General features: G+C 37.8%; 1 protein-coding gene across 5 annotated transcripts in view; it reads right to left on the bottom strand.

Annotated features, from left to right (window-relative positions):
• Positions 1-27,888, bottom strand: part of WDR7 (WD repeat domain 7) — a 358,780-nt gene that overhangs the window by 41,529 nt on the left and 289,363 nt on the right. For all 5 annotated transcript variants that reach the window (XM_041739719.1, XM_041739720.1, XM_041739721.1 and 2 more), the window contains one exon: positions 27,384-27,483. In XM_041739719.1, coding sequence (XP_041595653.1) covers positions 27,384-27,483 — 100 coding nt within the window. The remainder of the gene's footprint in view (positions 1-27,383; positions 27,484-27,888) is intronic.

The raw sequence follows: 27,888 nt of genomic DNA, 5'->3' as shown, positions 1-27,888 counted from the left end.
AAATCGGATGAACAGTACCTAAGATGAATGATACCTTAATCAACTTAAACCTGGTGACGGAAGGGAGCACGATGAACATACAATGAGTTAGATTTTATTTTTAGAGAAATTTGTTAATAATAAATGAGAAGCCCAACCTGCATTCACAGATTTGAATTGCGTTTGCCATGAGACATGATGTTTACGATCAATAATTTAAATTGTGTTTTCATACAGCATGTAAAATGTTCACGAAATTAATGATAACATGAAATTTAACTTTGACCTATGATACCAGGTTTATGCATGACAGTGATTCATCATAATCCAAACACAGAATTTAGGTATTAAGTCTGCAAGGGAGCTGATCAATAACACCCATGCCATGTCAGATTTTTAACAATCTAACCTGAAACCCAAGAGAAAAAATAACATGATATGCCCCTTCCAGTACCCCTACCCAGTAAAACTTAAAATATTCAAACATGAAAAACAAAAGAATGAAAAAAAAAAAAACCAGCACAAAATGCTCTAAAAATGTCATGTCCAAATATTTAATTTTAGTTCTTTTGTTCTATTTTTATAAACAACTGCCATATTTGTGGATAGAATGTAGCTCCAAATATGGTGCACTTGAAGCTGCTTTCCAATTCACTGTGAAACATCAATTATCTTTATCAAATAACAGTATCTCATCTCAGTCCATTATCAAGATGGAGTCTTATTTTAGCTGGACTGCAGCCCTATCTGTATATCAGGGCTGGCCGCAGTGGCAGAGCGTGAGTGAAAGGCTGTGAAATAATCAATAATAATCATCAAATTGTGGTCGAAAGGTTGTGAGGATGGAAGTTTTTGATGAAACCTCACCTTTTTTTTTTTTTTTTTTTGGTGCAGATGATAAGGCTTAACCTTTGCAGTACCTGATAACTATGACTTGGTTAGAGGAAGCCTTCAGTATACCTTAAAGTGCTCTGAATGCCCAAAGACACCCTGAAATACTTATGCTTAAGTGGAACACAAACCTCAAGCTAATAGAAATCATCAGGTGGGAGGGCTCAAAACCACTGTGACCAAGGTTTACTGTAAACTTGGTACTTGACTCCAACACAGAGAATTCAAACTTGACATACTGTGGGTGTAAAATCCACATAGGTTGGCTCTGGAAGAAAGCTGCTTGCATAACAAGGGGGTCCCATGTACCTGGTTACTTCCTCCAGAGGTGAATGAAATGTTGCCCAAGCCTGGGTACCCAGATTTGAAAAAGGCCTCAAAGAGTTGAGAGATTTTGTCAGGTTCATCCTTATCACATGTCCCAAGCTTTCTGAGGTATGGCATGAAAAATCATGGGGAATTAATTTTAATTTTAAAGCACACCACTAATTTGGAGAGATGAGAAATGGGACACCCTTCCTCTGACTCTCTGTCATTGGCTCCTATTTACATCAATGGACGTAAACCCAAAATGAATTAGTTGAGAAACAAACCAACTTGAATTAGAGACAACTTAGCTGCTTTGGGTTTTGTGTGAATCTGTTGGAGGCAGTCTACTAAGGCTATGCTATATCCCTTCCCCAGCCCCAAACAATACTTGCTAAAAACTTTAGTTAAAAAGCTCTTGGGAAAAAAAAAAAAAAAAAAAAAAGCTCTTGGGGATCCCTGGGTGGCGCAGCGGTTTAGCGCCTGCCTTTGGCCCAGGGCACGATCCTGGAGACCGGGGATCGAATCCCACGTCAGGCTCCCGGTGCATGGAGCCTGCTTCTTCCTCTGCCTGTGTCTCTGCCTCTCTCTCTCTCTCTCTCTCTCTGTGACTATCATAGATAAATAAATTTAAAAAATAAAAAAATAAAAAAAAAATAAAAAGCTCTTTAAAAAAAAGCTCTTATTTTATGACGATTTGATATTTTAAAAAAGCATATGTTTAGATTAGATAAAACAAGAAATACACACTAAGTCCACCAATGCAAATGAATTATGCTTTCAAAAATGTTCAAAAATTCATTGACAAAGCTCACTGATAAAAGTCGTCAAATAATTAACATGTTTCCAGTGGTGAGGTACTATTAATCTAAACATACTGCTAAGCAATTTTATAGCAAACAGTTTTGAACCAGACCTTAGGGAATTTGTGAAATTTGACATGTACTAATAGAAATGAACCTTATTATAATTCCCCAAATCTGAATTTATTAAACATAGGCTATTAAAGAAATTTTAGTTTGCTCTAATGAAAACTCTCTTAAACAACTTAAATAAAAAGTAACCAACAATATTAACCTAACCTATAACTCTTGCTTTTTGACTTATCTTTTCTATAAAAATATCCAGATACTTCTAGAAAGAATACTTTCTTTTAAACTATTTTGCCATTTATACTCATACCAGTACTTATAGTGGGTTAAAATATTTAAAGTATTTTTATGAAACATGTTCATTTTTATCCTCTCCATACCAGCAGAATCAAAACCTATTTCTCGGGATCCCTGAGGTTTTTTTTTTTTTTTTTTTTAAACCTACACTATGAATCAACACTAAGGATACAAAGGAATTACAAATGCTGATTGAAGATTAGGAAAAAATGGGAAATAAAAATTAAAATAATCTGTTATTTCAAAAAATAAGAAGCCTCCAAAAGAACACACACAAAAAATATGCTCAAAGAAATCCACTGTCTACTAATTATAGCTTAAATTTTAAAAAGTCTTCCAACATAACTAAGAAAGGGTGTCAAGTTATAAGAAATGACATAATACCTATTAGAAGTTAAAATGTATTTTGGAGAACACATTGGAAATAGCAAACTAGAAGCATTTTATTCAAATACAATCAGAAATCTGAAAAAACTATCATTTACTATATAGTACAAGTCACAGCATAATCCTATTTCAAAATTTAGCTTTGAAAATGAATATTCTAGCAACACGTCAGGCCTAATGTTAAAACATAATATTCCTTTTATCATCTCAATGCTCTAAAATTAATTTTGTACTAATAATATAAAACGTCACGTTAACAACGTATGCAAAGCCGGTATTGGCTTTTTTAAAACAACAAAAATGTAATAGTGTGTGTGAAAATCTTGCTATAGAGGTAGCTATTAAAACTATACAACACGGAATCCTAAAATTGCTACAACACTTTATCCCATATACAATAAATGTTCTCCAGAAACACTGTGGTCTTCTAAGGCTGAATCAGTAGGCTCTCCCAGCTGAGTTGCAATAAGATAGTATGTTTTATTATGAGTGTCATGGAGACGGTGTGAAAAATCAAGAGCCACAGGCAGTCAGCGGCAATGGGTCAATAATGCTCCCAGAGACACTGTGTAGATAATCAACAACAAGGCCCGAGGTTCTCTCTGCATTGCACACAGCTGAAGGGCAAATCAATACAGCCAGGGGAAGGACACTGCCCTGCTCCACTTCCCACAATACACCATGGCTACTCTAGGAAAAACACCCCCAAAATGGAAATAAAGCAAACTTGCTGTGCAACTAACAATCAACTAACCTTTAATGTATTCACAAATTCACCCTTCAAATAAGCTTCCAGAAAATCCAAACAGAATTCACTGTAAAGATTGCCTAAAAATGAAATCAGAGCAAGGGAAAAAAATGCTACCCAAATAGGGGCTAGGGGGAACCACTTGGGTATAAAATGGGCAAACCTGATTTTAGGACTATCTCAGTTTATAATCCTAAAATTAAAGTTTAACCAAAATTTTTATGAGCAAACTATATATATATATATATATATATATATATATATATATATATAGCTTTCATTTGCTTAACTCGAGTCTAATATTGATGATGTTTGAGCAGATCATGTCCATGGTTATGATGGAATAAAAACAAGGAATAAAACTACTCAATTCAGAAAATTGTAAATTATATTTGAATCACTTTAATTGTTATATAAAAAGAATGTAACATTTTAATGCAGTCTACTGGTTATAAGGGCAACATTCTGTCGACAGCTTTTGTATCTGACATCTCGTTAAATATATGCTGCTAATATTTCACATTTTTCAGTAAAAATTTATGGGTAGGAATATGTTGATTTATTATTTCTCAAGAAAAAGGTGATTCATCACATCCATCATTCTGTTAATCATTAGGTGTTATTTCTAAGTTACTATGTAAAGCCATCTTTCTTGAAACATGGAGAAAATATGCTGGAAGAAAAAAAGAACAGTGGAAAGCATTTTGAGGTTTATTTCTTATTTTATTATTACTTGGCAATTAATGCTTCTTTTTTCCCCCTAACAGTTAAAATAACATCTTTAAGCATTAAAATGTGCACTAGCTCAAGCGTGAAATACTGTAAGCATTCCTCCAACATACTGTCATAGGAAGGACTGCAATATGTTTCTATTGTTATAACATCAAAAGAATATTAAAAAAGAAAAACAACAATTGTGTAAAATGCCTTGTGAGTGAATTTAGGAAACAAAGCACTGATCTCTTACAGGATTTTCATCACACTTTAAAAGAATGTTATTTTTGCAGCCTATTGACATGAGACTTTCCTGTTGTCTTTTTCTTTATTCACGGGCAATTATTTATAGGTATTGAAGAAAACAGTACTATATTGTTCAGTAAGGTGATGCCATAATACTCCAAAATTATGATGGTTCTGGGGACACATGATTTTTAACTAAAGAGAATATGAATTCAAAAACAACAATTCCTTTGTTGGTGCTTACTATGTTTTCCTATTAGGGGACTGACAGAGTTTACTCTGTGTGTGTGTGTGTGTGTGTGTGTGTGTAATTATTGAAATCCGATGTCTATCAATTAAATTTAGAGTTTAGGTAGGAGAATAAGCATAAATTGTCTACTCTAAACTCTACATTTATGACTACTTTGTTGGAAGACTATGGTTAAAAGCAGGTTTTCATTTTGGAAAAGTTATATTATATAGTCACCATGACAACAAAATTGAGGTACTACAGCAAGCCTTAGAAGAATATCTGCCTTAAGAAAAGTTGGATTCTTAAAGTAGTTAGAATCTTTATAAATATTTACTTTGTTAAAGCCCTAATCTTATCATCTAAAGAGTAATTAACAAAAAATAGGAAGTGTTTCATCCTCAAATAAGCAGGTTCAGACACAGATGCCACTGATGATGGGAAATCTGAAATGAAAAGCAGTAATATCAGCAGTCCTTAAAAAGCAGTTTTCCTATGGGATCCCTCTTTGTCCTTTCACATCTACCTATTATTAGAGAATTTGTGTTGACCTATTTAATTTTAGACCTTCCACCTCTTTGTCAAATCTGGTTGAGATCAGCTTGCCTAAGTCCTGCTGTTGTCCTGTGAACGAGAAGTGTGTGACATGACAGCTGGCTGGTTTGCATAGTGTCCTCTCATTGGCTGAGGAAACTGCCTAGGCAGTGAAACACTCCAAGAAGGCCGAGATCTTAGCTGCTTCCTCATTTTGAAAACTAGGAACATTTCTACGTGCTTAAGAGCATTTACAAAACCCCAGACACTACGCATTAGGACAGTGCTTTTTCCCACCTGACATGAGCAGAAGGTTCAAGATAATCTAAAATGTACTCCTATAGACATTATGCTGGCAGATTAAAAACCCCTCAATTCTAATTGTGTTCAGAGGCTTTGGTGTTTGGTGGGATTTTTTAAAGTCCCATAACCACATGATCAATCCAGGTGATTTAAAATCAATGCCAAAGCCAGACAAAGGCTGTTGTAAACAGCTCTCTATTTGCTTTATGGAAAAGGTGAAAAATCTGAGTTGCACTGAAGCTTTCTTCAGTAAGATAGCTAAACCATAAGAGAATAGCTCAAGCCTGTGAGGCCACTTGCATTCCCTTGGTGGAAATTCAGAAATGCAAACTGAACCCTGAGACTACCTCTCTCTTGTCCAGAGAAAATTAAGAGAAAACCTTTATAAATTGTGCTTATCAGAAGCTGTTTCTCTTCCTTGCTAATTTGAAAAGAATGCTTTGGCCATGCTGTATTTATATTTATATATTTGAGAAGTCAAATACATAGCCAAATAGAGCTCTATCTGTGGAAAAAAAGATAAGCCCTTTAATCTTAGAAGCAGAGGATTATTTGTAATTTCACTTAAGAATACTCAGAAGTGGAGCGCTTTTGAAATCCACCAAATTTTCAAGTAACACATCTTTGATATCCCCGGACACATGTCCCTCATTAAAGTTAGATATGAAGGTATTGCTCTTTATCTTGGTCTGTGATTTCAAAGGTCTCTTAGTGGTCTTTCATTACTTACTCTCCTTAGCATAGATCTCATGCCATTTGTATTCTCTAGATTGGCATTAAATTGATATTAAAATGACTCAGAATAATAGTTTTAACATATATCAGGATATAGACAATGTACAGGAATGTTTTCTTCATAGCCCATCCAAAACAGTATCTTTCAAATCTGTTTTAAACTCTTTCCAACTGCAAAATGTTTTACTTCTGTGAACCATGGGACAGGCATTCCCCTTAAGCAGTCAAATATTCTATGGCATGGTAAGAGTGTGTGTGTGTGTGTGTGTGTTTGTATTCATTCACATATATCTTAAAAAGTGAAACTCTCATGATGCCACATTTACTCCTAGCTGTGTCTCTTCTCTTATTTTTCCAACCAAGCTTCTTGAAGGAGTGGTGTACACAAGTCTGCCTGCCCATGGCTTCACTGCTGCGAGGCTTCCATCCCCACTACACCAAGACTGCCTTTTTTTTTTTAGAGTCATCCACTGATGACTCCTTCTATTGACAAATCTGATGGACTTCTTTTAATTTTTATCTTACTTGACCTTTCAGCAGCATTTCTCCATGAGATCCTCTCCTCTTTTGGAATCTACGGCACCTGAGTCTTCTGATTTTCTTCATGCCCTCCAGCCATCCATTCTCACGCTTTTGCCAGATGCATCTCTTCCATCTCACCCTAAATGGTAAATTTTTTGTAGGGCTTTGTCCCAGCCCTTCTCACTCTATACTCATCCACAGCTGGGCTCTCAACACACCAACATGTCAATGACAATGACGTCTGTTTATCTCTAAAGCTATTCGATAGCACCACATGAACATTTACCAGGCTTATCAAAGTTAACACCAACAGCTAAGTGAATAACTTTCTACCACTCCTTATTCCACGAATCTGCTTCTCTTCCAATGTTCCTCATTTACTGACTTGCTAAAACCAAAAACCTAGAAATCATCCTCAGTACCTCAGTCTTCAATGGCCATACCACCACATTCATCATGAGTTCACCTTCCAACTATCTCAAACTGGTCCATTTCTTTCTATCTTCACTATTCTTGTTCCAGTTTAGACTGCAGTCATCTCTAGCCTGAAATACCTCTAGAATAGCCTTGTAAGTGGTCTTCCCATTTCCACTTTTGTCTTCTTTCAATCCATTCCCTGTACAGTAGTTAAGTCAGATCAAGTCACTTGCTTAGAATGCTTACTAGTTTCCCACTGCACGTAGGATAATATAAAATTTTTCATCAATGACTTTCATCAATGGCTTCTGTGACCTAGCTCCGGCCCATCTCTCCAGGCTTGTTGCTCTGCCATCAAATCTCCTTGGTGTATATTTTTTTTGTATATTATTAAGGATGTATTGATACAGTACAGTGCTTAGTGTTTTTCCCAAATATGGAAGCGATTCATATCCTGGGGATTTCATCAGATTCACCATTTAGAAAAGCAAGGTAGCTAAGAATGCTCCTGCAGTTATGTTTCTGGAGGAGGCATTAGTTTCCTCATAACCATTAAATAGAAATATATTATTTTAGTAGTTTGTAGCACTAGCATAGTAGCTAGTACATAGTAAATACTTAATACTTGTTAATAAATTATTTGAATGGATGCTACAGCAAGAAAAAAGATCCTACCATATTGTGAGAGATATTCAGAGATAGAAAAGTCTTGAATTGTGTGTTGTATCTGAGTAGCTGCAGAAATCTCCCAATTAGAGACAAAGCTCTAAGGAGTTAACAAGATATTGGTGACTTCTGTAAGCACATTTTCACTTAGTGATTTTATCTGGTAAGGCTCCCTCTGGTTGAAATTTGAAGAACAGAAAATCATCAGAAAGGAGACTCTGGAGAGAAAAGGAGGCTATACATGCACCCAACAATAGCTGCTTAATGCTCTGTCAGGGTGGGCTGGCCTAACCCAATGGTAGAATTCTCAAATGCAATATGAAAATTGAGAATTCTGGTCTCAGCTCAGGACAGTAAGAGAAATTTCTGCACAGAAAGAAGTAACTAAAATCTCATAAAATGTTATGATTTTATGTAATATTTCAAAGCAAATGTAGGGATATGTAGGCCCTGACTACAAAAACCTACAAGTAGCTATACCCATGAAATAGCAGCATATAAACATAAAATCTGTGTGGCGTGTGTGTACGTGTGTGCGCGTGTGTGCGTGCGCATGCACACGGGGTGCAGGTGGAGGGACTGTGACGGATTTTTCTCCTCTAAACCTTTCTTCAATATTGCTACATTGCCTTCTCAATGGTGATACGTCCCCACCTAAATCAAATTCCACTAAAGCCATCCTAAAGTTCCATTTTGGTCTATAGGATTCTAGATCTAATGCAAGCTATTCTTCTTTATTTTTTTTTTCTTCTTTATTTTTAAATGACTTGATTTTTTTAAAAATTTTATTTATTTATTTATGATAGTCACAGAGAGAGAGAGAGGCAGAGACATAGGCAGAGGGAGAAGCAGGCTCCATGCACCGGGAGCCCGATGTGGGATTCGATCCCGGGTCTCCAGGATCGCGCCCTAGGCCAAAGGCAGGCGCCAAACTGCTGCGCCACCCAGGGATCCCTAAATGACTTGATTTTACAGAGCATGGGAACTTCAATATAAATTCACACATTATTTGTGCTTCTTATTATCTGCCATTTTATTCAGTAAACCCAGAGTTTCTCAACTCCCGGCCACCTTAGAATTACCTGGCAGCGCCCTATGAAAATGTAAATATCTGGGTCTCGGACTCAGAGATTCTTGTTCAGAGGTCTGAGGTACTAAAATTCCATTCTGAAATTTCCCACATTATTCTGACAGGTCACCTGGCTTAGAAAGAACAATGCTAAGTGGCAGCACCCGGTGAAGTTATAGGAGAGGAAGGAACTCCTAGTCCTAGGCAAGTGGAAGCACCAGGACTAAGCACATACACCGTCATATAAAGGAAATGTTGGCTTTGTATTACAATCAAAATTATTTCCCCTTGTATGCACTTCACAATTTTCAAAAATCCTTTCACACACACTGTAAAGTACCTCATCTTTTTGGCCTCACTTTGCTTTCTAGCAAAAATATGGATGTTATTAGCCTCAATTATTTCTTTCAGCCTGAAAAAATAATGTGTGCCTGACATACAGTAGGCACTCAATAAATATTTGTTCAACAAATGAATGAATGCATGGCTACCTCACAAAAACCACGCAGTGTGTGCCGAGGGTGGTATTAACAGGTTTTGGAAAATCCAGTCTGCAACCTAGTAAACTTATGCTTGGAGAAGTTCAGTGACAGAGTTAGTAACTGGAGGTAAGACTAAGTTTTCTGACTCCTCATCTGGTGACCCTTCTTTCAGCATTTTTGCTGAAATTTGCCGATTAGACTGTGTTGGGTGAAGGACGGTCCACCTGCTGTATTTCGTATTCCACCCACTACTGATGAATGACAAACTGCTGTATATGTATAATAGCATGTAAGTTGTTACCTTCTTCTTTAACCTCTGTCTACCGTAGAGGCAGTAATTCCAGAGGCTTGATATATGTATCTACAAGTGATAAATCTGTGTGAGTTACAGCTGTGTCCTTGTAGATTTACAACTGTACGTTTTAATTCATCTCTGACAACGCATTTACATAAATTACAGCAACACAGTAACAATGCCATATGCTGGGATGTTCGCCCAGAGAAATGCAGGAGGCTTATGGGAGCTGGCTTTCTTCTGTTACAAAGGGCCACTCTCGGTATATATGAGAAAGCAGCTTCTAGTTGGTGTGGTGGGCATTATATGGATGTCTTCTTGCTCCTGACATTCCTTTGAAAGTAAACTATGTTTCAACACCTTTCAATAGATTAAGGAATTTTCCACATTAAGATGTTATGTTAGGGAATGGAAAATTACCTAAGTAGTTAAACATTCAAAGGAATGAATGCGAATCATTTCTGAGCACCTACTCTGTCTTCCAGTGTGGCTGCTCAGCAGCAGTCTGAAGCAGGCGCCCCTGTCAGCTGAGGTGGGACTGAAGAGGGACAGAGTGAGGTAATCTAGGGTGACCCTCTCCTTCTGGTGCAATGAAGGGAAAGGCTCTTGGCTTCAGACAGGACAGAACAGAACCAGACCTCTTGAGGCTTATCCTGTACTATTCCATCCCAGCTCACTATTCCTACAGGTATAAAAGGACAAGTTGATTCTTTGAGTAATTTTATATTAGTCTACTTAGTTTTAAAATGTTTCCTTTAAGAGTTTTACTCCTTAATTTTTTTTTCAAAATTTTATTTATTTATTTTTTTAAGTAAACTCTATGTCCAACATAGGGCTCAAACTCATGACCCCAAGATCAAGAAGAGTCACATGCTCTACTGACTGAGCCAGCCAGGTGACTCAAGAGTTCTATTCTTAAACCAAGACTAAAGTCTCTTTCAAGTTCAGAAACTCAAAACTTTAAAGATGACTATCAATCAACCTACTACCATTTACTGAACACTTAAAATGTAATAGTCATGACAGTAAATATTTTATATATGTTAGCTCAACTAATCTTCAAGAAGACCTAAAATTACTCCCATTTTACAGGTGCTCAGGGAAGAGGACAGCTTTTGCTATTCTCAGGGACGAATTTCAATTAGTCACTCGTGATTATTCCATTCTTTTTGCCAACAATAGGTTGCAAAATGTGATGTAATTCTGGTCAATTGAGACACTGAGAACAAAGCTTTCTCAGATGGTGTATTTGCTTTAAAAACTTCTCCTTCCGGGATCCCTGGGTGGCGCAGCGGTTTGGCGCCTGCCTTTGGCCCAGGGCGCGATCCTGGAGACCCGGGATCGAATCCCACATCAGGCTCCCGGTGCATGGAGCCTGCTTCTCCCTCTGCCTGTATCTCTGCCTCTCTCTCTGTGTGTGTGTGACTATCATAAATAATAAAAAAAAAAAAAAAAAAAAAAAAACAAAAAAAAACTTCTCCTTCCTGTCTCTGGATGGATCCTGTACATCAGAGGCTATACCTTGTCATGGTGGTCCAGCCTGAGACCAACTACTAAAGGCAGCAAAACAGAGAGATGGACAGACGGCTCCCCAACCATACCACTGAGTCACTCACTTTACCAGCTACCTCTGGATGTCTTGCTATACAAAATAAATTTCTTCAACTTAAGACTCTTTTGTAGCCTCTATTACTTTGTAGGTGAAATATCCTATTAAATCTTTCCATTGATTTCACAATTCTTTTCAAAATTCCTCTCTATGCCTAACCTAAATCGTTTGTTCTTTAAGATTTTAAAGTAATCTCCACACCCAAAGTGAGACGTGAACCCATAACTCCAAGAGCAAGAGCTGTACACTCCACCAACTAAGCCAGCTAGATGCCCCCTAAATCTTTTTTTTTATGTGACTAACTTCTCTACTGATTTATACATAGCCCGTCCCCGCTCCTCAATTTTTTTTCATAAAATATTGTTTTTACTTTTTCATTATGGCATCACTTTACATTTTAATTTAGTATATACATCTGAGATACTAAATTTTGAGGCTTATCAGAGTCTACTTGTTCTCTATTATGCTTTCTACCTCTTTTCTTCACTCAGCCATCACAGATTCCTTCTGAGCCACATCAACTGTTGTCTGGACCACCATCACCAAAGCCTCACAGAGCAACTTTCCTCAATTCATCCTCTGTAGCCCTGACCTTCTAAAATGGAAGATCTGATCCTGTTGCTTCCCTGCTTAAGACTCCTCAAATGGTCTCTGAATGTACCACTACACATTCAGCATAGTACTGATTTATGCACTCTAAAAACTTTTAAATCCATCACTAGCACTGAAAGACTAGGAAGCTTAAAAACAAAAACCCAGATTTTCAGCAATCTTGAAAAGTCAGATTAGGCAACACCAGATCTGTAGTTCCATGTGGCATTGGCTTGGCAGGATCTGAGCTGTGCTGACCCCACTACAAGGAGTGCATGCTGTCCAGTTGGCCACAGCCCCCTGGGCTCCCCAGTTCCATCCCTGCCGCTCCAGTCGGCCACAACCCCCTGGACTCCCCAGGTCCATCCCTGCCTCTCCAATTGGACACAAACCCCGCAGGCTTCCTAGTTCCATCCCTGACACTCAAGGACAGTAGCATGCTGCATTTTACTAAAGGCTTAAGCTGCTGGTTTTTAGAGAGCAGTGTTAAAAAGATAAACATTTCTTGGAAGGTGTTACCAAAAAATGGAAAAATGACAGATAAACCAAGAGGGTATACCTTGTTCTGTTAATTCATTCATGCCACCTGCTTCATCCATGGTGTCTGAGTTTGTCTCTGCTGACCTATGAGACAGACTATGAAACAATCCATCTAGGAAAGGCCTACCATGATCTTGCCCCTCCTAACCACTGGCTTTCTCTCTCTTCTCTTCTCACTTCCACACTCCTTTGCAACCTCTGCTCCCAGCAGAGCCAAACTGTAACAGTTTCTGGAATGCACTATAAGCTAAGTGATGCCTCTATGCCTTTGTGGATGTTTCATCCTCTCTCTGATGAGACTCAGCTCAAATATAACCCTCTTTATGAACCTTTTCCTGTTCTTGTCTCTTACCTCCACAGGATTCACCCTTTCCTACCTTGTGGCTGTCACGCTCCGTTGTGGCACCGAAACACTTTATGGCACTCACTTGTTTCATCTTTGTCACCCCTGCTGGATTGCAAATACCTAGCCCACATAAGTGGTCATTCTCTTCTGTATTTCATAGTGTCACATAAATACTTCTGGGCACCATGCAACACAATCTCTCTTAGCAGACTTTGATTTTACTGACACTGGGTGTTAACCAATGCTCTCTACTCCCTCTGTAAGGCATCCTGGCTGATGCCCACCACCTGAGGAATGCCAGTGGCTAACAGGCCCACTCATTACTGCCCCTACCAGGTAAGCACTCTGACCTAGACAGAGTTAACCAAAGCCATGATGGCTGTGTTTGTCAATGTGAATATGTACTTGAATTAAATATCAAATGAAATTATTAAATAAGAGCAGGAAGATGGCTTCAGAAAGACATATATATATATACACACACACGTGGAATTAGGTGTGAGACAAGTGTACAAGACTGGGCAAAATGTAAATATCGAGGATTATACTCTGAGCCTGCTTTGTATGTATCTTTAATTTCCCAATGCACTTAAACAGAAGATGGTGCAGTTTAGGAAGAAAAATGTTCTACAACTATAATCAATGGACCAATTATACAAAGAAAGGCCCTGGTCTCACATCAAAAGATGAAAAATAAAATTATTTTGATAGGCTTTAAATTAAAATAAAATGTTTAAGATACATATCATCTTACATGATGCCACACTTGAGCAACATTTTTGAGTAACTGAGCAATTTCTGGGGCTGACTGTACCAGATCCAGGTGCTTTTATGATGCCTCCTTCCACCTCTTCCTCCACCAGATGTGAACTCTATGAGGAGTTCTATTTAGGATAGGAGTTACCAAATTTTGACAGCAAACTCATTTAAATCATCAACATCTCTTTAAAACCTATCATGAGCTATAGACTCACGTCCTCATTATATGTGTTTTAGAGTACTTATGAATCACATTTATTGAATGACTACTACATGCCAGCCCTGATTCGAAATACCTTTTATATCAAGAGTGGATATAAAGACTACAAGGCAGTGAATCCAGAAAAAATTCAATATACCGTGACTCTCCTAACATTTTCTAATTTTATAGACTAATATACATGGGATTTCTAAATATATGAACACACTCATACATATACACATGTACTTTCATTTATTTTTAACGTGTAGAGAGGAAAAAGAGAATGGCTAGGAAGGAAACTGAATAGCATTTAGAAATGTATATAAAATGTGAATTTTGAAAATCAAAATAAATTTTAGTCTACCTAATGCTTTTGGCAAGGATGTTGAAATGCTTGTAGTAACTGATGGGTCTGTAAACAGTAGAGTCCTCTGACTCATGTATTTCCAATTACAGATATTGCCAAATATTTTAATTTTCTTTATTGGTGAAAAAATCTTGACTACCACCATTACAAAGTAAAACACAAATGCAAGAAATATGCAATGAGTGACAGAGTAGATAAACAACAGAAAAATACGCAGTCAGTTCAAAATATTCTTTAAAAATGTTTAAACTTTCAGAATAAATGATGGTCTGATTTCAAGCACTGTTCTAGATATCTGTTTCTCTTCCTAGAAATTCCTTTCTAAAAAGCATTTCACTTTCAAAGCAGGAAGCTTGTTAGGTAATTCTTCAACACAGTGTCAGGAAGCCATTGTCTTCCCCAACCATTCATCTTATTATCACCCCCGATGCCATATTTCTGGTTGGTGCTCCAGAATGTCATAGGAAGCACCTGCCATAAAACCAGCTGCTGAAAAGAGCAGGAGGAAAATACCTAAAATGTCACAGTCTGACTAAGTACTGTAGTCAATTCTCACTGCAATTTTTGCAATCACCACATAAGTGCCCTTGATGTATAAGCGTTATAGACTTCTGCTCAGTGAAAACTGTGCCTGAAGCTTCAAAACTCTGCCTTAAAGAAACATCAATCTTACTGTCCACCAGATCCCTAAGGTCCATTGCTCCTTCTAACTACAAGTAAAACCTTTGTTATTTTTAGAGAGAAGAACACATTGTTTTCCAAACTTCTATTAATATAGGTGTGTTTGCTGACATTTCTGTTGAATCTTGAATATTAGCTTTCTTTTGATATATAGTAGCCTCAGAGTGCTTGCCAGAATTAAATTTATTATAGAAAATTAAATTGGTTTATGTTTATTAGAGTGATTTAAATCTCATGCTGAAAACATTTTCTTTTTTTTTTTTTTTTTTTTTTAAATTTTTTTTTTTTATTTATTTATGATAGGCACACAGTGAGAGAGAGAGAAGCAGAGACACAGGCAGAGGGAGAAGCAGGCTCCATGCACTGGGAGCCCGACGTGGGATTCGATCCCGGGTCTCCAGGATCGCGCCCTGGGCCAAAGGCAGGCGCCAAACCGCTGCGCCACCCAGGGATCCCTGAAAACATTTTCATATCTTACCAAGCCAGTAGTATTTTTCCTAAAAATATTATTTATGGAAAATGCCAGCATTCAGTTGTTTAACACTCTGCTAACACCCTGTAACTTTATTTACAAAATTTGTTACTTAGAATTTAATAAGTCACAGATAAGAGGTGTCTCTATGTATCTATTGGAATAACTGTTTTTCATCTAAGATTTGTGCAATTCCAGATGTTATGCTAATTTGAAAACTGCTATAAATGAACCATTCACATATGCCCAGGAAAACAGCTGTTAGTTTTGGGTAAAGATTCTTCCCCTATGCTTTCTGGCTCCTCTGCCCTTTGCAGATGTTAAACCTTCTGCTTGGCATAACGTCCCTTGCCCTTCTTCTTTGCCTAACTCTTAATTACTGATGGCTCAGTTCAGATGTCTTCCCTTAGAGAACCCTTCCAGACCATAGTCCCTGGACTCCTAGGCAAGTCTGGGCTAGTGCGTCTCCTGTGTTCTCTCATAGTGTTGTAGAATGTGGTGCTGGCAAAGGATGATCACAGTATTTTAGCCACCAGTTTATGTCTTGTCTTTCATACCCGATTATAAATTCCTTGAGTGTAGGAACAGTTCATATTTATTTTTTAATGTCCTGTATATAATATGATGTCTGGAACAGAGAAGACCCTTCATAAAATTTTTTAATTTTTATTTTTCTATGTTTAAAAAAAGAAAATGATTACTCCTGAATAAATAAATAAAAGTCTGTTGCATAAGATGACAAATACAGGAGGCAAAATAGACCAACTGTGGGGTTTTACTTTTTATGAGAATAATTGCAGTTCAAGAGTCATTCTGTTATTCACAGGAATGCTTGGGACGGTTTGAAGAAACAAACTGTGGGGAAATGGTCTCAGAGCATTCTGGCAATCAAATGCACAAATCTTCTGACCTAGCACTGTACAACCAGGAATTTACCCCCCAAATCAGATAGCCATAACAAGCTACATAAAATCAGGCTATTCAACGTGACACTGTTTATTATGGTGAGAGGTGGCGGGGGTGGGGGGTCTTCAGTGTTGATTGATAGAAGACTGGTTAATGAACTGTCCTACTTCTGTGTTTCAGAATACTATGTAGTCTTCCAAACAGTTTAAAATAGCCCTTCGCATTTAATATGTACAAGGTTGTGGAGTCCTGAACTTTATCCCTACTCCTTGCCTGCTTTTCTCCCTGTTGTTAGGGCATCAAAATCCATCTGAATCACCCCTGAAATCTCTCTCTCACTACCGCCTCCCCCTTAACTGTCCCACACACTGCATCTACATCTGAACAATCATCAAGACCTGTTGGCTCTCCGTCATCTGTCCGCTTTTCTCTGTCTCTACTGCAACAATCCTAGACGCAGTTCAGCAGCAAGTAGTTTTTTAAAAATAAAAACGGGTCAAACTAATTCTGATTTTTAGACTCTATCCTACAGAGAAAAAAAAAAAAACACTGGTATATAAAGACATACATTCTAAGATGTTTACTGCAGCCTTGTTTGTAAGAAGGTAAAGCTGGATTCAATTTGAATACTTCATCAAGAGAAAAATAGTTTTATAAAGTATCTTATGTGTTATAAGGAACATGCTAGATTAATGGTTTTCAACTGGGAGGTGTAGCTATGATACGCAATTAAGATTTTAACTCTTATGGTGGTGTGTTTGTTAGGATTCCAACATTGTGAAATAAAGAACAAAAGCCTTCCAAGACCAACAAATAAAAAATAAGTTGAAAAACCAGACCATATAATTTCCCTGCTGAAAATTCGTTAACGGCATCCCATCACACTTGAATAAAATCTGAGATCCCCACCCTGGCCTTCTGGATCAGACCACTGCCTTCCTATCCAGCTCTACCTCAAACCTATCTTCTGCTTGCTCACAAAATCAGTGCCCCCTGCATTTACCTTTTTTTCTGTTTCCCAAACTTTTCTTTTTCTTTTCTTTTTTTTTTTTTTTTAAGATTTTATTTATTTATTCATAGACACAGAGAGAGAGAGGCAGAGACACAGGCAGAGGGAGAAGCAGGCTCCATGCAGGGAACCCGATGTGGGACTCGATCCCGGGTCTCCAGGATCACACCCCAGGCTGCAGGCGGCGCCAAACCACTGTGCCACGGGGGCTGCCCTGTTTCCCAAACTTTTCAGGGCCATTCCAACCGTACTCTTTGTACCACCAGCTCCCTATAGCATCCTTCTTCTAGATGGTGGCGCAGTCTGAGGTTAAGTGCCATGCCCTCACTGTGTTCACCCCTGAGCGCTCAAAGCAGCTATCCAGTCATTCCCCTGTATTTTCCTACCACCACCTGACATTTCCTTGTTTAGTTTGTCTCCTCTCACTAGGACAGAAGCTCTTTGAGGACAAGATCCATGCCTGTTTTATTTGCAGCTCCTGGTAGGCATTCATCACATACTTGCCATTATTGAATGAGATAGATGGACTCACAGGAAGAGATAATACATTGCTAGTAAAAATACAAACATGTTGTAGAAGACAATTCTACTGAGGAAGAGGGAGGGGATAGTATTATTTGTATATTACAGAAACATGACTCAAAGGATTTGCAACAAACAGCTAAATAGGCATAAACTCTAAGGGACAGGTAACGGTGGACTTTAACTTTCCACTTTAAATATTTTGTTACCATTTGAGGTTATGTTTAAAATGAGCACGAATTACATTTATAATCAAAGGAAGCAATCAATATAATTCATTTTGGGAAAAAATGGAATGCCAAAGAAGCAGGTAGGCTTCCTCCTTCACCAGCTGCTCCATATTTTCCTCTTCTCTTGCTCTCATGTAAATGCTAATCATTCAAACATTATATCTAGACTTCTCATGGGGAGGATGGAAATCACACAAATTACTCAATTCTGACTGGCTAGGCATCAGTAGATCATTACTGTCAAAGATGACAAAACACTTCTGTCAGAAAACAGTAACAACAACACAACTGTTACAGGAAGCTTCCTGTTGACAAGAAGAAGAAAATGAACTGGGCACTGGCTATAGCTGCTAGATCCAGAGATGAAGCAGAATAAAAAATTTTAGACCAAATCCACACCTAATAAAAATCAAGTAACAACAAACCTTAAGATGCTAACTATAGTTTTCTTTGGATAATAAAAGTAGCCACCTACCTATGCAACATAAAAAGGGCTTCTAATTTACATAAAAAGTTCATAAATAAACTAGACTGAATTTCAATAGATAAGTAATGAAGGGATAAGTAATACATGATATGCAAATGAGGGAGAATGAGAACACTCACAACTATTCCAGTTGAAATCAAGAGAAACTACAAAAAATTATGCTACCTAATACAAGGGAAACTGAAAATAATAATAATAAAAGGATTGAGTTATTGATTTAATCTTTTATATTTTAAAAAGGAGAAGAAAACAGATGTAGAAAATTACATAGTAATAAAGTGGTTTTTTCTTTTTTTACGATTTTATTTACTTATTCATGAGAGACACAGGGAGAGGCAGAGACACAGGCAGAGGGAGAAGCAGGCTCCCTGAGGGGAGCCCAATGCGAGACTCATCCTGGGACCCCACAATCATGACCTGAGCCGAAGGCAGACGCTCAAACCACTGAGCCACCCAGGTGTTCCAGTAATAAAGTTCTTTAAAAAAATCCAGTGGTGGTTAATATAAGACTAAATATATGCAAACAGGTGGGCCAAAAACTCAGACATGCTGGCAGCTGAGAATATTACTTTACACAGAAAGATTCCAATATAGTAGCAACACTAAATGTAACATTTGTGATGATTTCAAAAAAATCATTGAAGGGAAAAATATCAGTAGGACAACAGATTAAAAGTATGAAAAATTAGGATAAAAAAAGAATATAACTAGATGAGGACAGATCAGTATGTATAATCTTGAAATCTGCTAATTACTTGGTTTGATATTCTCTGCATTCTACTTATAAGATTAATCAAGTAGTCTGGAAATAAGAGCAGCAAAGAAAATCGTAAGAAAGAAATTGTGATAGATCTACCTGGTATGAAGGTTAACATATAACAGCAAGAGTGAACAGAATGAGGTTTACTGATTTTGTCTAATTTAACCAGTGCCTAAATAATCACCATGATGTCTAAGAGTTTTCAACCCTTACTATAGGCTGACATTTGCTTTATATTTATTCTTTTAATCTTTACAACATAATGTTATGAGAGTTATTGAGCCTGTTTTACAGATGAATAAACTAAAGCATCAAGAATTTAAGGTCCTTGCTCAGGCCACAAGGCTAATAAGGGCTGAGTAAGGATTCAAAACCAAGTCATTCGGGTTCTGGAATCTGGTCTAATACTGCCTTTTCTAATAAGTAAGAGAAAATATATAACTTGGTAATTAATTTTAATATCAAATATGGTATGTTGCAAATACTATCAAAGAAATAAGCGTAATTTATCTGAGCCAGATACATGGGTCCAAGTGAAGAATTTGAGAGGGCCATAGAACTGACAGTGGGTGTAAGGTAACCAAACGAAGGTCAAAGGAGAATTAATTCAAAGGAAAATAAGTTTCAATAGAATTGTTAATGAAAATAGGGCCAAGGGATCCCTGGGTGGCGCAGCAGTTTGGCACCTGCCTTTGGCCCAGGGCGCGATCCTGGAGACCCGGGATTGAATCCCACATCGGGTTCCCGGTGCATGGAGCCTGCTTCTCCCTCTGCCTGTGTCTCTGCCTCTCTCTCTCTTTTTGTGACTATAATAAATAAATAAATAAATAAATAAATAAATAAATAAATAAATAAATGGCCAATTTTCATTATTTTAATGTGGATTATCCTCAGCATTTTTGTTAATCAGGAGTGCTTCCCCTACAAGTATAGCAACTGTATATATTCAGTGAAGTCAGACATTTCAATATAATCTAAAGACGAATGTAATTGGAAAGGGGCCTTTCTTGAAATTTTCACTGTGTTTGCAACAAATCATCCAACAGATATTTCTGAATGCTTCCTATGTGTACACTGGGAGAGGACCATGATAGGGTCAAGAGAGGATAGTATTATTGAATAAAATGGAGCTCAGAGGAGGAGAGGATTATGTATGATGATCAAAGAATCTCAAAGTCCCTGAAGCATAGGTCCAGGGCCGAATTTAGGTTGTTAGTAGAGGACAAGGCAGATTTCAGGTACATTGTTAAAGAAAGTTGACTGAACTGTGACTGGGTATAGATGGGTAAAGGACAAGGAGTAAGAATTGTGATATCAAAAAAAAAAAAAAAGAATTGTGATGTCATTTTTGCACCATTAACTGAAAAAGATAGGTTAGGAAAAAGACACTGGTAGAATGTAAGCTTAGATTTCTAAATCATTGAATTTGAAATAATGACAGGATAGTGAAATGTAAATGTCTAGGAGATAAAAGCCTTAAGGCTGGAGTTTAGGCTGAGCCCAGGGCTATAGGCCTGATTTGTCTCACTGGCTAAGAGGAATAAACAGGATCAATTATAATGTATGGATTCTTAGTCAAAGTCAGGAAAAAGAACAGATGAGTGAAGGAACTTGTGCTCTGGACAGCACAGTACTAAGAATTAACATTAGGATACCCCAAGAAATTAAGAAAACCATCTAAGGTTACAGTAAAATGAAAAATCAAAACAAGTGATAGAACTATGGAAGTTAAGAGAAGACAAAATTTGAGAAGAAAGACCCCTTGCTAGTAGTGTGGCCAGAGAATTCTAGTGATGTCTGTATGTGGGATTTCAGTTGCTCTGTGAAAGTGGAAGCTAGAATGTGTGGGGCAGAGGGGGGGATACAGACCACTTGTTCAATATGTACAACAGTAAGAGAAAGGACAGGAGCAAAATGGTAGCAACAGAAAGGATTATGAAATGCATTTTTTAAAAGGAGCCAGTAAAGATGGATTTACCATGAAGATGTGTGCATGGGTGCGTGTATCTCTCTCTCTCTACACACACACACACACACACACACACACACACACACACACACACACAATCCCCCAGGCATCTGATTTTTTTTTTCTTCAATAGAAGTTCCCCAAATTATACATGCTCCAAGCCCCAAGACCTGGAAGCCTAATGAATGAAGCAGAGATATATGCTCCCCACAAGCTAAAGTCTAGTTTTCAAAATTACTTTGCTCTTGAGGACAAATGGGAACAAGAAAGGAAGGGAGCTGGATAGGAAAACAATGAAGCAATTTTCCTTATATTCCATATTCGTTTTATTGCACTTATTCAGGCTTTCTCGTTAATTAGAAGCCTAGCAGATGTCAGTACCTAACACCACAGCGGAAGAATGAAGGGAAGCCAGGCTGGACGATGATAAAACAAATCAAGGTATAAAGACTGGTAAAAGTGGAACAAAGTTCATGGTTGTTTTCACTTCAATACCAATGAATTAGCAAAAGAGCAGAGTGTTCAGGAGATAAGGATAAAATAAGTGGATGAAGCACCCTGTGGCCTTCTTCCCTGGGTTTAGACGGGGCCCAGGCTGTAGACCTGATTTGCACCCCCTGCTCGGAGGGAATAGTTGGGGTATAATTATAAGGTGACATCTGAAGTTCAATGCATCTATCCCACATAGAGTAAGGACCAGAGTAAGGCCAGAGGAACTCAACAAGCAGGCTCATTACTTCTTATAGCATTAAGCCGGATGATGGGTCACACATCAGCATTCCAGAATTTACCTTCTGTTCTAGAATGGATTACAGCTAGACTTCAGTTGTCACAGTACTATGAATACAATCAATCTTTGCTTCTATTTTTTCTTTCATTATCTGGCCTATGGCAGGCTTGGTCATGGTCCACTACAGAAATATAGGTACCTTTCATGACTCATAAGAAAGAGGTTCTCCATGCTGTTTCTGAAAAGATAGAAGATATCCCTTAGAAACAACAACTCGACAAGGTGTTTCTGGTAAATCAAAGTATAGCTATGCCCAAAATTACACATATATTTTTGATATAATTAAGGTAATACTTTGTTTTCATTTACCATGTTATATAATGTTCATTATACGTTTTACTCCAAAGACCTCCAAAGAGGTGTTTTATTTGATCAACATGTATTGTATTATGCGTCCAACCATGTTCTAGGCACTAAAACAAAAATTTTTAAAGGAACTTGCTTAAAATTTTCAATAATAAAGTCCTTTTAAATAATTTAAGACCTAGGCAAGACTTCTGCTACACTTTTTGTCATACATCACTGTGTTTTTTGGAGCACTATGAAAAAGGAAGTAAGTATCCAGATTTACCAAAGTGGATCAGATACCTCCAAGGGACACAGTACAAACTTCAAGAGGAAAACTAGCTAACATGAGCCCAAGAGAATCATGCACAGAGCTAGCAGTTAATCTATTACAAAGAATGTGTTTCAAAAAGATTGGAAAATCAGTGAGACATAATATCAAGTCTGCCAAACCAAAGGCAAATATTGCTAGAGGGAGGATTTTCATTGCTGATTGAACCACACACAAACCTGTAGCTATAAGGATTCATGGAACTTAATTAGCCTGCTTATCAAGAACACTGCCTACCAACAAAATTTAAGTACTTCACAGGGAGTTACTTTTCTTTTTCTTTCTTTCTTTCTTTTTTTTAATTAAGCAAAATGTGAGTTAGGTATATTCTTAAATTGCTGGCAGTTGCTGGGTAAAAGAGAAGTCAGAAGCACAGCTGGATTTTTAACTACTGAGCTGCATCAAAGTTCTGATTTCCATAATTAGAGTCAGCCCAATACCACGGGCAAGAGCTGCCTTTAGGAAGGAAATCTACATGGCCCAAGGCAGCCCTGCTTAACTTGTCCCCCAAAGTGCTCCCCACTGAGGACCGTGAACTAGCCCCAGAGGCTACAAAAACCCTGGTGTCTCAAGTGTGACCTTTCACATTCTCTAAAATTAATGTAACTCAATTGCAATGTGATGTTTTTCCAAGTTTGTTTGAATGTAACAACAACCAGGGCTTACTGAAGACTGTTCAGCAGGCACTGTGCTAAGAATTTCACATCAATTATCTTATTTACTTCACAAGCAAGAACTGGCATTAATTCTATCTCCATTTACAGTAGGGAAACCAGCTCAGACAGGTTGAGAAACTTCTCCAAGGTTATGAAATCCACAATCGGTGGAGATGGGATGCAAGCACAGTTTCTAATTTGTCTTCTCAGATACATTACGCTGTAATGTTTTTTGTTTAAAGATTTTATTTGAGACAGAAAGAGAGTGCATCATAGAGATGGCACAAGCAGGGTGGAGGGGCAGAGGGAGAGGGAGAAGCAGACTCCTCACTGAGCAGGGAGCCCGATGTGGGGCTCGATCCCAGAACCCTGAGATCATGACCTGAGCCGAAGGCAGATCAACTAACTCAGCCACTCAGGCGCCCTCACTGCAGTGTTTTAAGGGACTTTGCAGTTCAATTTGCTGACTCTTCCTCCTCGGTGAGGTAAGCCATGGGTCAGCAAACTTTTTCTGTAAAGGGACATAGTAAATATTTTTGCCTTTGCAGACCATGTACTGTCTGTGATGGCTAAATCCTGCTTTATCAGTGTGACAGCACCACACGCAATTCCGCTATCATAGTGCGACAGTACCACGCACAGCCCTCAAAGCAACGAGCATGGCTGTGTTCCAGTAGAACTTCATTTGCTGAAACGAGCGGCAGGCAGACCTGGTTAAGAGTTTGCAAATGCTCAAGTAAAATTCATGTTCTGGGTAGATATGCGTATTTATCCTGTGGCTTTGTATAATCCCCCACTATGATTGGGAATAACAAGTAGAAAGAAAATGGATTTAAAAAAATTTTAAAAGCAGCAGCCAATGCCAAAAAGGGAAAGAGAATTAGTATTTATATTCTATCCTTTATCAACCAATCTGGTAACAACAGCAGGGAATCTACATGCCCTCCCTCTACTCCTTCAGTAAAGGGTTCTCTGCTTCCCCTGGGACCATGGATATTCTCAGCCTCTGGCATCCTGGACAGGCCACAGCATATTTTCCCATCAGCTGTGGCTCTCTCTTATGGTGGTTATCTTTCCACCTAATTCGAACTCTAGCCCCTAGAGTCCAGTGAATTTACTAATTATCCTCTCTACATGTTTTATGTCCTGTCTCTGGGTCTTTGCTCATGCTAGGAAAACACTCTCTCTGTTAACTGATTCCAATAGCTGATTCAGGAAATGTATGACTGCATTCCCAGTTCAAAATTCCTAGTCCTTGGATTCACCTGTAACACATCATTTCTGTGCTCACTTCGGCAGCACATAAAATAAGACATCATTCCTGAACACGCCAATTATACTTATGTATTCTGTTTCAGCTGCTGACTTGCTTATTTCAAATACTACAACAGTGACCCCCCAAAAAGAGTTAAGAGAATCCCCGGAGTGTCATTGTCACTAAATATAACTGGAAACTGGCAAAAGTAGTTAAGACTGAGTTTAGAGATTTAGCTTCATTTTCTTGTTCTGAATGATTAGAATAAAAGGTAACCTTTACTTTCATATAGAGCTGGAAGGTCAAAGTTATTCAATCACATAACGATAACGGTAATTTGGGATATCAAAATCAAGAAGCTGAAGTAGAAAAAAAACATGGGGCACTAAAATGCCTAAATGTACTAAAATGATGTACAGAAAGTAAAGCGGAATATGAATGACATTACAAATTCCTGTTAAGAATGAATGCCTTTGATTAAGTGTCTCAATAATTTATTTATTTTTTATTTTTTTTTTAAATTTTTATTTATTTATGATAGTCACAGAGAGAGAGAGAGAGAGGCAGAGACACAGGCAGAGGGAGAAGCAGGCTCCATGCACCGGGAGCCCGATGTGGGATTCGATCCCGGGTCTCCAGGATCGCGCCCTGGGCCAAAGGCAGGCGCCAAACCGCTGCGCCACCCAGGGATCCCCGTGTCTCAATAATTTAATTAAAAAGAATAAAAAATTCAAATTATTATGTTTTTTGCATGTTCCCAAGACCTTCATTGAGAACACTTAGGAGGAAGAAAACTGTCAAGAACATATAGTTCAGGATGGGTCCTTAATCCTTAACTGCTTTTCTTCCTTCACTCGGATTGCTTACTGTGTCTTGTCCAATAAGAGAGTCTTCTGATTCCTGTATTTCAGTTTTAAAGAAGCTTGAAAAAGTCCCTGTTTTTTTTTTTAATGTCTTTACCTTGTAGATGTTTGTGATTTATTTCTCTCAATTCTGCTAGTAATAATATACTCCAATTTTTTTGTATATATTTTTATTGGAGTTCGATATGCCAACATATAGCATAATACCCAGTGCTCATCCCGTCAGGTGCCCCCCTCAGTGCCCATCACCTTTACTCCAATTTTTAAAAACAGTCTTACTAAAATAGATTCTGGAAATGCTATCTGAAGAATCTGTCTCTCTTAGGAGAGAATCTTATAAATAACATGGATCTTAGTTTTTAGACAAGTATTTAGAGTGATTTCACTGTTCCAAGTCAGAGTTCAGAGTAAAAAAAAAAAAAAAAAAAAAAAAAAAAATACAGCCACTGAGGAGGAGTTACGTCTTAAAAAAATTCACAGAAACAAAATTCAACACTTACACAAGTAAGGCAAATGGTGATCCTCTACGCACTCACAAGAAATGTGTATTTACACATTAGAGAGAGAGTAGGTCTGCGTAAAGAAACATGTTTAATATTCCAACAGTACTTCCTAAGCTTGTCTGACCCCTGAGATTTTTACCCCCAACATCTGTTACTAATCTGTTACTAGCTCTGAGAACTACTGTTTTCACAGAAAGCAGCCAGGGAAGCTTTTGGAGAATTAACAGCTTATTATATTTAAGGGGCTGTTTAAAATTTTAGCTATGCCCTTATGATTTCTTCATATTCTTTCTGATACAACTGAATATATACTTATCTAATACAGTCAAAACATAATTCCTAATATGGTTGAATAGATCAGCATTGATAAATGCTGTAATGAAACCTAAGAAGTTATGGCTTGGAACTATTTATCAATGAACACCATAAATTCACCATGATCACAGGGGAGCTTAGCCCTGGTTTTGCCATTTGTTAACAGTATGACCTCTGGGATAAAGAGATTTCAAGTCTCGGAGTTTTGATTCACGTATATCTGAAGTGGGGCCAGACTTGCCCTGTCTAACCAACTGGTACATTTTGAGAATCAAGTGGTCAATTTGATCAAAAACAGTTCTTCATAAATAATAAAGTGTTACAAAAACATAAAAAGAGTTATAACAGTGGGATGCCTAGGTGGCTCAGTGAGTTGAGCAGCTGCCTTCAGCTCAGGTCATGAACCCAGGGTGCTCAGATCGAGGCCCATGTCGGGCTCCCTGCTCAGCAGAGAGCCTGCTTCTCCCTCTGCCTCTCACCCTGCTCATGGCTTTCTCTCTCAAATAAATTTTAAAAGAATCTTTAAAAAAAAAAAGAGTTATAAAAGTATAAAAATAATACATGATTTCATTAGCTTCTTTTTTATACAGCCAAGCTAAATGCTATTATTTTCTTCTCTTGAACTCTGGCTAGAATGCTTAGAATTGCCAAATCCCTCATTTTACTTAGAAAATTAATTTTTGATTAGTCATCAATCATAATGTATCATCAAACTTTTTTTCAGAAAATGTATGGCAGGGGTGCCTGGGTGGCTCAGTCAGTTAAGCACCTGCCTTGGGCTCAAGCCATGATCCCAGGGTCATGGGATCGAGCCCCATGTCGGGCTCCCTGCTCAGCAAGGAGCCTGCTTCTCTCTCTCTCTCTGCCCTCCCCCCTGCTTGTGCGCTCTGTCTCAAATAAATAAATAAAATCTCAAAAAAAAAAAAAAAAAAAAACCACAGCAAAAATAGGAGAATCAGAAAAAACTGTTTAAAAGAAGAAGAGATTTATTGCAAAGTAGTCGGTGAGCAGAACCACCTTTCTCTGGGCTCTATTATGAACCCATCTGTGGCTGCCCTTCGATGCCAGTGAATAAAGACAGTAGGGCTCTATATTCTTTGAGTCCTTCATTAAACTATTGATCCCTTTAGCATTATCCATAATGTTCCAGCAGCTCAGCATGTCAACTGGTGAAGTGCTAGTCTCTCACTCCTTTCAATAACTTCCACACTTTATGGAGAGGAAGTCACAATGATTTATTTACCTGACATTTTCCAGTCCGGATGTCGTACAGGGCCACTGAACCATGGCGAGCTCCAACTGCTATTCTGTGATTCCGCTCATAATAGCTGACCATGTAGAACCTGAATTGAACATTTTAACAACAACAAAAACAAAACAAAACAAAAAACCCAGGTAAGATGACCTGCACATGGAAGTGGATACAATATATTTCAAAGATGGAAGTCAGCTCTATATTTTTAAATAAATATTTCTAGAATTAATACATTGAGATTTTTCAAAACTGTTTCATTTTAGTAACTCTTAAAATCAACTGAAAGAAAAATGATGCAGAATACCACTTTGGCCTGTTAATAATTATTTTCAGTAGAAAACAACTTCATCATTACAAACACTTTTGAATTTTCAAGCAAGAAATACAGTCAAATACAAAAAAGATTTAAGATGAAAACTCAGTTTTACTTAGTATTATGCAAATGCTTCTATTTGAACAGAATGGAAAAGATGAAAAGGCTTACGTATTTAAC

Source organism: Vulpes lagopus, chromosome 24 (genome assembly GCF_018345385.1).
Source record: "Vulpes lagopus strain Blue_001 chromosome 24, ASM1834538v1, whole genome shotgun sequence".
NCBI classification, from domain to species: Eukaryota; Metazoa; Chordata; class Mammalia; order Carnivora; family Canidae; genus Vulpes; species Vulpes lagopus.
Note: the sequence above shows the minus strand (reverse complement) of the source record. Positions and strands in the feature narration are given on the sequence as shown.